Below are 12,697 nucleotides of genomic sequence, written 5' to 3' on the forward strand. Positions count from 1 at the left end.
TTATATTGTGGTATGTTATCTATCAGGTGCAAACAACATCTTAAATCAGAGGCTTTGGAGGTTTCACTGAAGCTTTATTGTATTGTAGTGTTTTGAGGCCAGACCTAGGAAGGCTCAAAAAATGCTCAATTTTCTCTCTTTTTGCCCCAGCTAATCAACTGACTAGCTGATTTATTTTGAGAGAGAGAACTTAGCAGGACTCTTACCTAGGAGCCCCTGAAGTGTAAGAAAAGCCGTTGTAGTGACCATATGAGCATAGCCCAGACAGGTTTGCTCTGTTAAGCATCTGTATCAGACTCAGAAGCACTTTTTCTTCTCCCCAGCCAGGTAGGGCTGGCTACTGACACATTGTGTCTTAGACTTTGATACCCCCCTCACCCCCATTATTGATTTTTTATTTTCCTAATTGTTTTTGTTATTTGAGCTTACTTTCACCTTAAAAATACTTACGTATTACCATATGGCAAGGAAACCACCCAGCAAACTTGTGCTTCTCTCTGAAGATTTACAAACTCAGCTAGGGGGATTCAGTGGTGTCCCTTGCTGTACTGCTTCCCTGTTACAGCTGATCACGTGGTGGTCTATGCATCAGTGTTATAACTTAGTCTCTGAACATCTCTTTGAGCTCCTCTTATGGACGGCAGTTCTCCTGGCTTTTCTGCTGCTTCTTCCAGTCTTACTCCTCCTGTCTCAGGATCGGGGAACTTGTCTTGGACTGACAAAGACTGCACAGCTGTAAAAATGTTCGACCAGTTGTTTTCACAGCCTTACCCTTGCTTTAGGCCGTGGATCCTGCGATAGGACCTTGTGGACTGGGTAACTCTAACCTCTGACTGACAGATGGTCTAATGGTCCCTACAACGTCCTAAGAACCGCCCCCTCCCGCCCCCACAGCGTCCTAAGGGCAGCTTGGCAGCATGGAGAGCCTTTGGCTTAAATCTGAATATGCACTGAGCACTTTAAGAATGTGCTTATCTTCTTCTGAGGTGATTGATGGTGCTGGCAGCTGGAGGCAGTTCAGGCTGAAGCCCACCAGAACATCATCAGCAAGACAAATCTTGGTCATTTTAGCATTAACATAAGCGGAAAGAAAAAAGAATGGCTCGCTTAGCCCCTTCTGAAAAACGATTTTATTTCTCCTCCTGGGTCCAATATAATTGTCACTTAATCCCTTGCTGCACTGGGGACAATAAAGAACTATCGAGTAAGTGTTTTCCCTCTAAAAGGGTAGGAATAGGATTAGATACAAGATGAACAGTCTGGATTATCAGACTCTTGTAGGATCCCAGGATTATTGCCATGTTGTTAGGATTAGTGTATTATTTAGGCGGTGGCTTCCAATGGGCAGGTCTGGAAGAACGCAGGAGAATGTTTATCATTCTTTGTGGTTGTGCACTTTCATTATTAAAGCATCCTTTGACATGAAGGTTTAAAAAGATGGCAGTGACTCTGAAAGGTATAATTAATCTCACTTTCTACTATGTTCAAGGCTAGGAGCTCTTATTTTCTAAAGCTTAAAAGTTAGTTTTATGAGAGGAGAATTGATGCTTTTTTTTTATTTAAAAAAATTTTTTTTTCTTGATGTTTTTATTTATTTTGGAAGGAGACAGAGACAGAACATGAGCCGGGGAGGAGCAGAGAGAGAGGAAGACACAGAATCTGAAGCAGGCTGCAGGCTCTAAGCTGGCAGCACAGGGCCCGACACGGGGCTCGAACTCACGAACTGTGAGATCATGACCTGAGCTGAAGTTGGACACTTAACCGACTGAGCCACCCAGGCACCCCAAGAATTGATGCTTTTAATCTAAAAGCTACTTTCTTTAAAAATTGACCCACCATATTAAGGCCCACCATATGCATTTGTTTGAGAAATTTTTAAAAACTTTTTGTTTAAACATAGTGTACACACAGAAAAGAGCACATTCTCCCTGCTGAGTTCTCCCAAACTGAGGGCATGTGTGCACTGGATGCCATGTCACTGGCACCCAGAAGTCTCTTTGTGCCCCCTTCCGATTACTGACCCCCACTCCTGAAGGGGAAGTGAACCTACCATGCTGACCCTCAAGTCACAGAGAAATTAACTTGCTTTTGTACTTGGCACAAACAGTTACCTCCTTGAGTGTCAAAATAAGGAAAAACTAATCTTTTAAACGTTGTTGTCCAACATCTATCACAAAGCTTAATTTTTTCCTCAGAAGTACCTTTAGTTTGTTATAACCTCATTATCCCATCATTTGGTGGAGATACCATGGTTGTTATAATTTCTTATAGTTGGTTTATACATTTACTTCACAATGTTCAGGTTCTTCATCTTTCTTTCTTGTTTTTAATGTTTATTTATTTATTTTGAGAGAGAGCACAAGCATAAGTGGGGAAGGGGGCAGAGAGAGGGAGAGAGATTCCCAAGCAGGCTCCATGCTATGAGTGCAGAACCCAATGCCGGGTTTGAACCCACAAACCGTGAGATCATGACCTGAGCCTAAATCAAGAGTCGGATGCTTAACTGACTGAGCCCCTCAGGTTCTTCATCTTTCTAAACCCAGTTACAACTAATTCCAGCCCTACTCATGATTCTCTCACCCCCTTGGTTCTTGTGGTTCACGAGTCCCCTGAAATGTCATTCTATCTAGTCATTGATCTTCTTGTTGATCTCAGTGCTCTCTGAGATGTGTTCGTTTCTTCACCTCATTGCCAGCTGGACAGTCCACTGGGGGCCAAGGTCTAGTGTGAAGGGACTGAGAAAGAAGCCTTTTGAGATGAGGAGGGATCGAAGGGATGACCCCTGCTTCCTTCCCACGTATGCTGATTATGAAAGTTGAAAATGTGTAAGACCTTCCTTGTTCTACCTCCCTCTGGTGCCCTGCTGAGGGATTAATGCTGCGACAATAGCCTTTGGTATACTTTGACACAGTTTCTAACTCTGACTTCCCCTTATTGTGCACCTATTTAAAGGGGGCACAGGGCATCTGTGAGTCCACTCGCTCCTGGATTCCAGTTCAGAATATTTAGGCTGAAGTTTAGTTTCTTGTAAGCCTGTACTTCATGACCTCTTAGAAATTTAGCATGAGCTCCATGGGTTTATCTGGTAAATTAGCTGCTTTAAATTCTTAGAAATTTATGTCCGTGTTCCTCAAATTTTAGTGCATCTAGAAGTCACTTGGGAAGGTTCTCAAAAATGTAGATAAGTGAGTCCTAGCTTCAGATAGTCTGGTTTTACAGACCTGAAGTTTTTCCTGGGATTCTGAATGCATTTATATTGGTCCTCAAAGTGATTCTGACACGTGCTGTCAGAGTCCCAAACTTTGAGAAACATTTCTGTAGATAACAGTTTTCAAACTCTTTCACTGAAGCTCTTTATGAAAATGAAGTCTTACGTGGAAGACCAGTAGGCACAACAGATAATACAGGGGGGCTGCAGTGGCTAACATGGTATTGGCAGATAGTTCTGGAGCCGCAACACTCAGCATCTCAAAGCCCCTGGCTTTATAAGGCTAAATTAATTAGAGTTTAGTTTGCAAATTCTGGCCTAGACATAAGATGTTGACAGGTTCTTACTGAACCTAATGTAGAAAAATGGGTGTCGTTTTGAAGATTCTTATAATTTTAGAGCCAAAAGAGACCTTAGCAATGTATAATTCTGCCCTCTAATTTTTCAGGTAAAGAAACTGTGGTTCATAGAGGTGTAATGAGTTGTTGAAGGTGTCGTAGCAAAAGTGTGACAAAGCCATGGCCAGAAACCCCAGGCCTTCTTCCCGATTTGGTGCCCTACATATACACACATCTCGGTACACTGTTCTCAGGCTCATGGCGCACTGATGATATACCCCATTGTACATTGTGGCAAGACAAGGAAGTAAATGCCAAGTTCCTGGTCTTCTAATCCTGCCTGTCTGATTTTATCATGATCTCTGAAAAAAAAACTTTGATGTTGGGCAATGAGTTCTTAATATGGTTGCTTGTACCCAGAACAAACCAGGTCCAATATAAAAATTTATAAGATGTAAAATAACCATACCCACCTCTCTCCTTTGATAGATACGATAAAGAGCTCATCTTTCTGGAGGCCCTTCTACTGTCTTTTTCTCGATGGTAGGGTATTGACCACTTGGGTAAGAATGGATCTGTACTTCCTGAACAGGTCAAAGACCTAACATCCTTTCTCAATCCAATGCCAAGTGTCCGTTTGAAATCAGGAAGACAACATTACTCTTTATGGGAACTTAAGTAACAACGTCAATTTAAAGTTATGACATTTGTGGGTGCCTGGGTGGCTCAGTTGGTTAAGTGTTCAACTTTGGCTCAGGTCATGGTCTTGTGGTTTGTGAGTTCGAGCCCCGTGTCAGGCCCTCTGCTGTCAGCATAGATCCAGCTTCGGATCCTCTATCCCCCTCTTTCTCTGCCCCTCCCCTGCTCTCTCTCTCTCTCTCTCTCTCTCTCTCAAAATAAAATAGACATTAAAGACATGACATTTGGTAGGGATAGTCTTTCTTTTTTAATTAATTAGGTTTTTTTTTTTATGTTTTAAGTTTACTTATTTATTTTGAGAGAGAGAACATGAGCAGGAAGGGTGAAGAGAGAGGAAGAGAGAGAGAATCCCAAGCAGTCTCTGCACTGTCAGTGTGAGGAGCCTGATGCGGGGCTTGATCTCATGAGCCCATGAGATCAAGAGCCAAAATCAAGAGTTGGATGCTTCACTGACTAAGCCACTCAGGCACCCCAATAGGGATAGTCTTAATATACATCCAACATCCCGTGTTCTTAGAAAGCACATTTTTGGACTTCTTTTTCTTATTCTTCTCATTGCACACAGAGATATCTTTGTTGAAATACATCAAGGTTATTCCTGGACTTTGTGGAAAGCGAACACAAGAACCATTCTTTGTTATGGTTTCATGTTCTTTAAATTACTCGTCCATTCATTTCATGCTGTGTGCAAGGTATGGTGATAAATATATTTGGAGATTCCCCACCCCACCTCCACTGTGCTGCCCATGTGGCCTCATAGAGACCACGTTCAGTGGGGTAAATTCTTGTCTAGTTTGCTCAAGGAAAAAGTTCTATGTTTGAAGATAATTTTTTTTTTACTTTCTTCTGTCAGAAAATGGAAAGTATGCAACAATGTTTTCTTTTCTGCCTGAACTGCCAGAAAACCAAAATTTAGAGCCAAATTTTAGTTATACGCTTATCTTGGGAGTTTGGCAGCACCTCTCTTTCCACTTCCTTTAGTTGGTTTCTGTTCTGTTTTTATCCCTTGTTGACCGATTCTCCATTTTTAAAATTGGAAGCTAACTGCAAACAATTTTGGGAGAAGGAATGGCCATTTGTTTTCTTGTGCATTTGGTTTGCATAGAATATGTGCTTGAATTACCCTGGCTCTAATGAGATGGCATAATTGCTTCTCAAGATCTTTGAGATGGGAAATATGCAAAGAGCAGAGCAAAACAATGGAATAGATCAAAGGGTTTTGGAAAATCATTCCTGAAAAGGCTCTAATGTAGTAACCATTTGTCAGCTTATGGCAGGCTGATCATGAGGTCATTTTGAAATGTCCTATTGATGGGATTGCAGCTGGGGCCAAAGAATTCAGATTTGGCCGGCTGGTTCGTTGTGAGTCTGCGTTACCTTGGAGCATGAGTGGCACTGAATTTGTTTGTCTCTCTGGTGCTTTTTCTCAGCGCAATTTTTCTTTCTCCTGCCATTTGTTATAAATTACCACGTGCTAGGAACAACAAGAACAGATCTTTCCACCTCCCACTGAGGCAGCCCGCAGTGATTGTCTGGTGCTGGCATTCAGGTCTTTCCAACCCTGAGAACTTTGTTGGAATCCTCGCTCTGTTCACCTCCAGAGTAAATACTGTAGGAGGTCAGGAGCAGGCATGCCTTCCTACTAGTCTCCAGGATTAGACCCATGGTATCTGTTGATAAGCTATGTGATGACATGGGGAGTTTTGAAATAACTGAGCTGCTAAGGAAAAAGTTGCATATTAATTTCAAAAAATATTTTACATAGAAATGGAAATGTGTAAAGAACTTTGCTGGTTAAAGAATAGATTTCTGCTCTTTTCACATACTGCTATATAAAATCGCACTTTCCAACTACAATCCATTTCAGACTTGTGCCTTTTGAAAAGATCAGCTCATGCTTTGTGTATTTTAATAGAATGGCCTTTTAGAGAGCCACAGAGGAGGTATGTCTGGCTCTGCTTTCTCTGTTTTTGGGTAACATGCACTTATGTATTTGTTTACAAAGATGAACACAATCAATGAGGTTGCTTAAACAGAAAATTAAATAATGTTTTAAAACATTGTATTTATTTGAGGTTGGAGGCAAGTAATTATCCTGCTCTGAAAATGTATTCATCTTTGGGAAAATGCAAATGGGAGCTTGTAGGTAATGATGCTATTTGATGCCTGGGCTAGCATTATTTTCTTTTGAAGACTACATGTACCAAAATTTTATGTAAATATGCACTTGGAAGGTTCTAGCTATGAGTCGTTCATCTACGCTGGAAAAAAAAAAGGAAATCCATTTTTGGTGAAAATGATCATCAATACCAATTTCGATGCAAATACCTGAAGTCTTTGCAGTAGACCAACTACTTGTATTTTTATTTTTACTTATTTTTTAAAGGTTTATTTATTTATTTTTGAGAGAGAGAGACAGAGAGAGAGAGTGCACGAATGTGCTAGCAGGGAAGGGGTATAGAGAAAGGGAGAGAGAGAATCCCAAGCAGGCTCCATGTTGTCAGCACAGAGCATTACGATCTCATGACTGGGAGATCATGACCTGAGCCAAAATCAAGAGTTGGATGCTTAACCAACTGGGCCTGCCCCCTACTTGTATTTTTAAAATGCTGGCAGTTATACATGAAGATGAGCATTGTGGGCAGATCTGGAAGGATTCTGTACATTCAGAAACTCTTTAAAGGGTTGGATTACACACACACACACACACACACACACACACACACACACAGTATGTTTACTAACTGATCACAACAGATCATGAAGTGGACTGGGGGAAGTGCCTGACTATACAGTGAGGTATATGTTATTAGCCCCAATTTATAGCATGTCAGGGAAAACACATGCTGAAATTAATGACCCACGTTAATGGCCTCAGGTCCTCTTCTAACCAGCCTTGGTGCATTCCTGCTATATAGATTGGGAAGCACGCATTGACAGCCACGGCAGGATCTTCTACGTGGATCACGTAAACAGAACCACCACGTGGCAGCGACCAACAGCTCCTCCCGCCCCTCAGGTGCTGCAAAGATCAAACTCCATACAGCAAATGGAGCAGCTGAACCGGCGGTGAGGACGCACGTTTTCACTATGACTGTTAGTGGGTGGTTGGGCTTATTTTTACGTGGGCCCAAGTAGAAAACATGGTTATCTCTCTTTCATCTTTGGGTGACCTGTCATTAAGATGTAGCTGGTACCTCTTGATTTAGAGACTTTCTTGAATTTCTCCTGGTTAAAAAAATAATAACTATATGCATACACCACTTGTTTGCAAACTAGAAAAGAAAGTAATGATGATGCTTTTAGTCATCCCAAGGCATTAATTTTTAGCAAAACAGAGCATATACATATATAATTGAAGCCAAATATCTTTCTAAATATCTAGAATCTCCATTCATCATGCGTCTTTATTATTCAGCTTTTTAAATGTTGTTCTTTTTTTGAGAACTAATTGCTATGAAGTATAAAAAGTTCTTTTCTTTAACAATATAAGAATTTAGTTTTCTTTGGTTAAGGGCCACATTTTTTTTTTTAAGTTTTATTATTTTGTTAGGAAAATGTTCCACAAACAACAGACAGAAGAAATTCAATGCATTGTAATTTACTTTTAAACAACAGATGGCCCAGAAGGTCAGGGAATGGAGGTTTGGGGAAGTAGGCCTGAGGCTGAGAAGATAGTGATGCCTTCTGGGCTCTGGGGGAATGGTTGAGCCTTCTTTTAGAGGCTGCTGTGATGTGATGGTAGGCTCATGATTTCAGATACCAGAGTATTCGCAGAACCATGACTAACGAGAGGCCTGAGGAAAATACCAATGCTATTGATGGGACAGGAGAAGAAGCTGACTTTCACCCAGCCAGTGCAGGTAAAAGCCTTTAGAATTGTTTGTTTGTTTTTAAAGTTTGTTTATTTATTTTGAAAGAGAGAGAACATGGGCAGTGGAGGGGCAGAGAGAGAGAGAGAGGGAGAGAATCCCAAGCAGGCTCCATGCTGTCAGTGCAGAGCCTTACTCGGGGTTCAATGCCACCATCCGTGAGATCATAAATTGAGCTGAAATCAAGAGTTAACCGACTGAGCCACACAGGTGCCCCTAGGTTGGTTTGGTTTGTAATCTCACAAAAGTAGAAAACAAATAATGAGGATTTCCAAGAAATGAGATTTTCCTTTTAGTGAACTTTTGTTCTTCAATAAGATCTGGTAATCAAATGCAAATAGCAGAATTCACCAGAGACCTCTTCTAATCCTTGACTTTTTGTTAGTGCTAAGAAAAGAACCACAAAACCGAATAGAATATAAATGACTTTAATCTCTGGATCTGTGGGATAGTGGAAAATGATTGAATCTGATCACTTAGAACATCTAAGGATGCATTAAAATGTCAGTAGTGGCTAGAAATGTTCAATTCTATTTTCATCAGGTCTTATCTATGAATTTGCATCAAAGAAAAGAGTATTCAGAGAATTAAAATAATAGCAAATGATGTAGGCATCCTTTGGTTCTTTTAAAACATAGATGGAAGTGAATAAGTATGTTTCCAGTACACGGAAAGGTTTCCCTAAAAGCCTTTGTGGTCTGCCCCATCTAGATTTCCGACGAGAGAACGTCCTGCCCCACTCTACCTCCAGATCCAGGCTCACGTTGCTGTTACAGTCCCCCCCTGTGAAGTTCCTCATCAGCCCAGAGTTCTTCACCGTGCTGCATTCTAACCCTGTGAGTATCAAACCTAAGAGTTTGTAATGGAAAAAGTCACTGGCCAAAGGAAATTATCCTCATATATGTGATAATGGTAAGAATGACAAGAGCTAATGCTTGCTGAGCACTAAGTGTGTTCCAAGGTCTGTATTAAGCACTATTTATGTTTTAACCCGTTTGGTCCAAAGAAACCTATGAGTTTGATAAAACTCTCATTTTTCCAGATAAAGAAACTGAGGCCCAGAGAGGTTAAATAACATTCCCGAGATACAAGCTTCCATTATGGGATGAATAAATCATGAGAATAAAAGCTAGAGATAGGAAATACAGCCAATGGTATTATAGTAGCATTGTATGGTGACAGATGATGGCTGTACTTGTGGTGAGCATAGTACAGAGAGTGGTTAAATCACTGTGTTGCACACCTGAAATTAATGAAATATTGTGTGTCAACTATACTTAAAAAAAAAAACCCGAACAAAAAAAAAAACATTCCTAAAGTTATACACCTACTAAGTGGTATCATTGGGGTTAAAATGCCAGAGATACTAACTCTAGAGTCTATGCTCTTGATGACCACCTTATTTTGCCTGCAAAAATGTGACTAAATATCTGTGCATTGATAGCAGGCAGTGGTCAGGTCAGTCTTTGAGACTGTGATACATGTTCTCTGAAAGAGAAAATATAAACTTTATACATTGCTGTAATCTGAAAAATAAATCAATGCGTAGAGGAATGTTTTAAAGATATAAGAAGTTTGCATGGAAGTTCAGGGTTTTATTTTTGAGAGGGGGAGGTATGGTGATGTGTTTAGAATGAAATAGATTTAAATTTTTGTCCTTTTACTCATGTGTCTATTGTTTAGAAACCCTACCTCTGTGATTTTGCTATGGGCCTAAAAATGTTAGTGTCAGCTAAAAGAATAAATCTTTTGTTAACCAGAAGATTAAAAAAAAACCTTTAGTCCTTCAGTCTTTTAGTTATTGTTCTAAATAGAGAGAAATTACTATGACTCCCTCCTTTGCTTCTTTGCTTTCATTTCCTCAAGCTCTGAGTATTAACCAAAATTACCCCTTTTCCTGATCTTGATTCCTTAACCAAGAAACCCCTCACGTACATACCATCCCCTTGTTTAATTTTTCAGGACAACCAGTCTCTCTAATTCTGCCCACAATTATTTTGGAGTTAAACCTGGATTAGAAAGTTTTTATTTTGCTCAAAAAACATTAGGGGTGCCTGGGTGGCTCAGTCAGTGAAGCGTCCGACTTCAGCTCAGGTCATGATCTCACAGTTTGTGGGTTCGAGCCCCGTGTTGGGCTCTGTGCTGACAGTTTAGAGCCTGGAATGCTCCGGATTCTGTGTCTCCCTCTCTCTCTGGCCCTCCTTTGCACACATGTGCTCTCTCTCTCTGAAAAATAAATAAACATTAAAAAAATTAAAAAAAAAAAAGCATTGACCTCCTGAAGAAACTAGAGTGTATAGGGTGACAGTGAAAATGTTATTTTTGGTTATTTTGGTTATATGACTTATTTTTTGGTCACGCAGCATGATATTTGTCTAAAACATTTCTAGAAAAAAGAGAAGGGTTTGAAAATACTATATAAATTAAGCCAAAACTCTGTGTGTGTGTGTGTGTGTGTGTGTGTATGTGTAGAATAAAAATTAGAATGTGAATAGGAAAGCATTTTGGTTAGAAATTGGTTGGTTAGAAAGGATTTCTTTGTGATGTGAATCTTGTATCACAGAATAAATAATGGATGTTAGTTGGTAAAAATCGTGTAGAATGACCTTCTAGGTGGAAGATATGCATGAACAAAGATGGAAGTAAAAAATGTGTCTTATATGCATACTGAATTCTTTCATTCATCCAATAAATATTACTGAAAACATGATCTATGCTAGAAATTATGGCAGGTGCTGCAGACGCTGGGGAATAAGGTAAAGTTCTTTCCCCAGGGTGGACAGAGAGTAAGGGCAACTTTAGGAAGATGGCTGCAAAATGCCTCTCAGAAGAACTAGTTTTGAGTTAAGAGCTGAAAGATGAGAAACCATCAGTCATGGGAAAAGCCAGGGGAAGCTCATTTGAAGCAATTGAAGCAGTGAGCGCAGGGACACCAGAAAAGTGAGCAGACTGTACAGGGCTGCTGTGTCATGATAGAAATGGGGAATAGTGTGATATTAAGTCAGAAAGTTAGCAAGATCCAGTGGATCATTCTGAGATCATGGGGAGCCATCATGCACTTAAATTGACACGCCCAGTGTGGAAACTGTAACTCTGAAAGACAAGAGTGAAAGCAGGATGATGAGAATGAAGACTCTTTCCTGGTCCAGGGAAAAGACAATGATGACTGGAGCCTTGGGCTTGGCATGGAACTGGAGAGAAGTGCATGGATTTGAAAAACATTCTGAAGGTAGAATCACTATGATGTGGTGAGGAATTGGTTGTCAGAGATGAGAAAAGGGAAGAAGCCAGAAATACTTTTAAGGTTTTGGTTTGGCCAAGTTGTTAATTATTTTGGATCATGGTGCTAGTGTAGCAATAAATAGCTCTAAATTTGACTAGGTAGCTCTTTATCTCTGCCAGGTGTTTAGGTGTAACATGGTGGGAAAAGGGGCATTATGTCACACATCTCAGAGGGCTGAGGGAAGATAGTAATTAGAGGAAGGTTTTCCTAGCTGCACATGGAGTGATTTAGAATGAGGGAAACAGTGGCCGTAGAAGTCCAGCTGGATATCCAGTTGACCCTTGAACAACACAAGGGTTAGAGTTGTTAACCCCACACACAGTTGAAAATCTGTGTTTTGACTCCCCAAAAACTTTACTAATAGCTATTTTTGACCAGAAGCCATACTGATAAAATAAACCAGTCCATTAATAACACATTTCAAATGTATATTATTTACTGTATTCTTCCAATAAAGTAAGGTAGAGAACAGCAAATGCTATTTAAAAAATCTTAAGAGTGTTGTAAAAAATCCACATCTAAGTGGACTCACATAGTTCAGACCCAAGTTGTTCAGGGGTCAACTGTAATACCTTCATCATGGCATGAGTTGATAAGAGCCTGGACTAGGAGGTGAGGAGATAGAGAAGAACCATCCAACATGAGAGGAACCACAGGCAGAGAGTAGGCAAGATTTGGTGGAAAATAGATAAAAAAGAATTAGTGAACAATAAGAGGAAAGTAGGCATGGATGCTCATTAAGGGAATGGAAGAAGAAGAACACATGGAATTTAACACCGTAGGAAAACCAGAGATTACAGGGCTGGGTAGAAGTTGGCATAGTTCGATCACCAGGACTATGGTCCAGAGGTGGGGTGGGTGAGGTCATCAATGTGTTCATATATACTGATGTTAATGTATTTCTGTCTTATTTCATTAGCTTTGCTTTACAAGTATAAGCATCTGTCTGGTTCACTGATTATTACCTCCTGGTTTACAGGTTTAGCTTGGAGCAAAGAGGACTTGGGACAGGGGTGAGCAATGCATAGCATGCCAGCTGTTCTCAGGTTTCATGCAAGAGGGATTAGATTTACCGTGCATTCAATTTAGCAGTAGTTTGTTGATTCCCTGTTACGTGTTGGGCACTATACCAAGTCCTAGAGATACAAAGATGACAGAAGCTGTGGACCCAGGAGTCCCATACTTGGAAACACATCCCCCTGCAATGAGCAGAGTTATGAGTGCCATAGTGGAAGGCTGCAGAAGGCTTCCTGCTAGAGTGAGTGATTCACTCAGGGCAAGGCGCATGGAAGGGTAA

General features: G+C 40.5%; 1 protein-coding gene across 1 annotated transcript in view; it reads left to right on the top strand.

The window, feature by feature from the left end:
* HECW2 (HECT, C2 and WW domain containing E3 ubiquitin protein ligase 2) overlaps positions 1-12,697 on the top strand; it is a 239,273-nt gene that overhangs the window by 115,257 nt on the left and 111,319 nt on the right. The window contains exons 10-12 of the mRNA XM_047083672.1: positions 7,164-7,314; positions 8,005-8,108; positions 8,829-8,953. Of these exons, the coding sequence (XP_046939628.1) occupies positions 7,164-7,314; positions 8,005-8,108; positions 8,829-8,953 (380 nt within the window). The remainder of the gene's footprint in view (positions 1-7,163; positions 7,315-8,004; positions 8,109-8,828; positions 8,954-12,697) is intronic.

The sequence above is a fragment of the Lynx rufus genome, unplaced genomic scaffold, assembly GCF_022079265.1.
Source record: "Lynx rufus isolate CCGP_SWC_20201006 ecotype Redwood Valley unplaced genomic scaffold, mLynRuf1.p SCAF_2, whole genome shotgun sequence".
Lineage (NCBI taxonomy): Eukaryota > Metazoa > Chordata > Mammalia > Carnivora > Felidae > Lynx > Lynx rufus.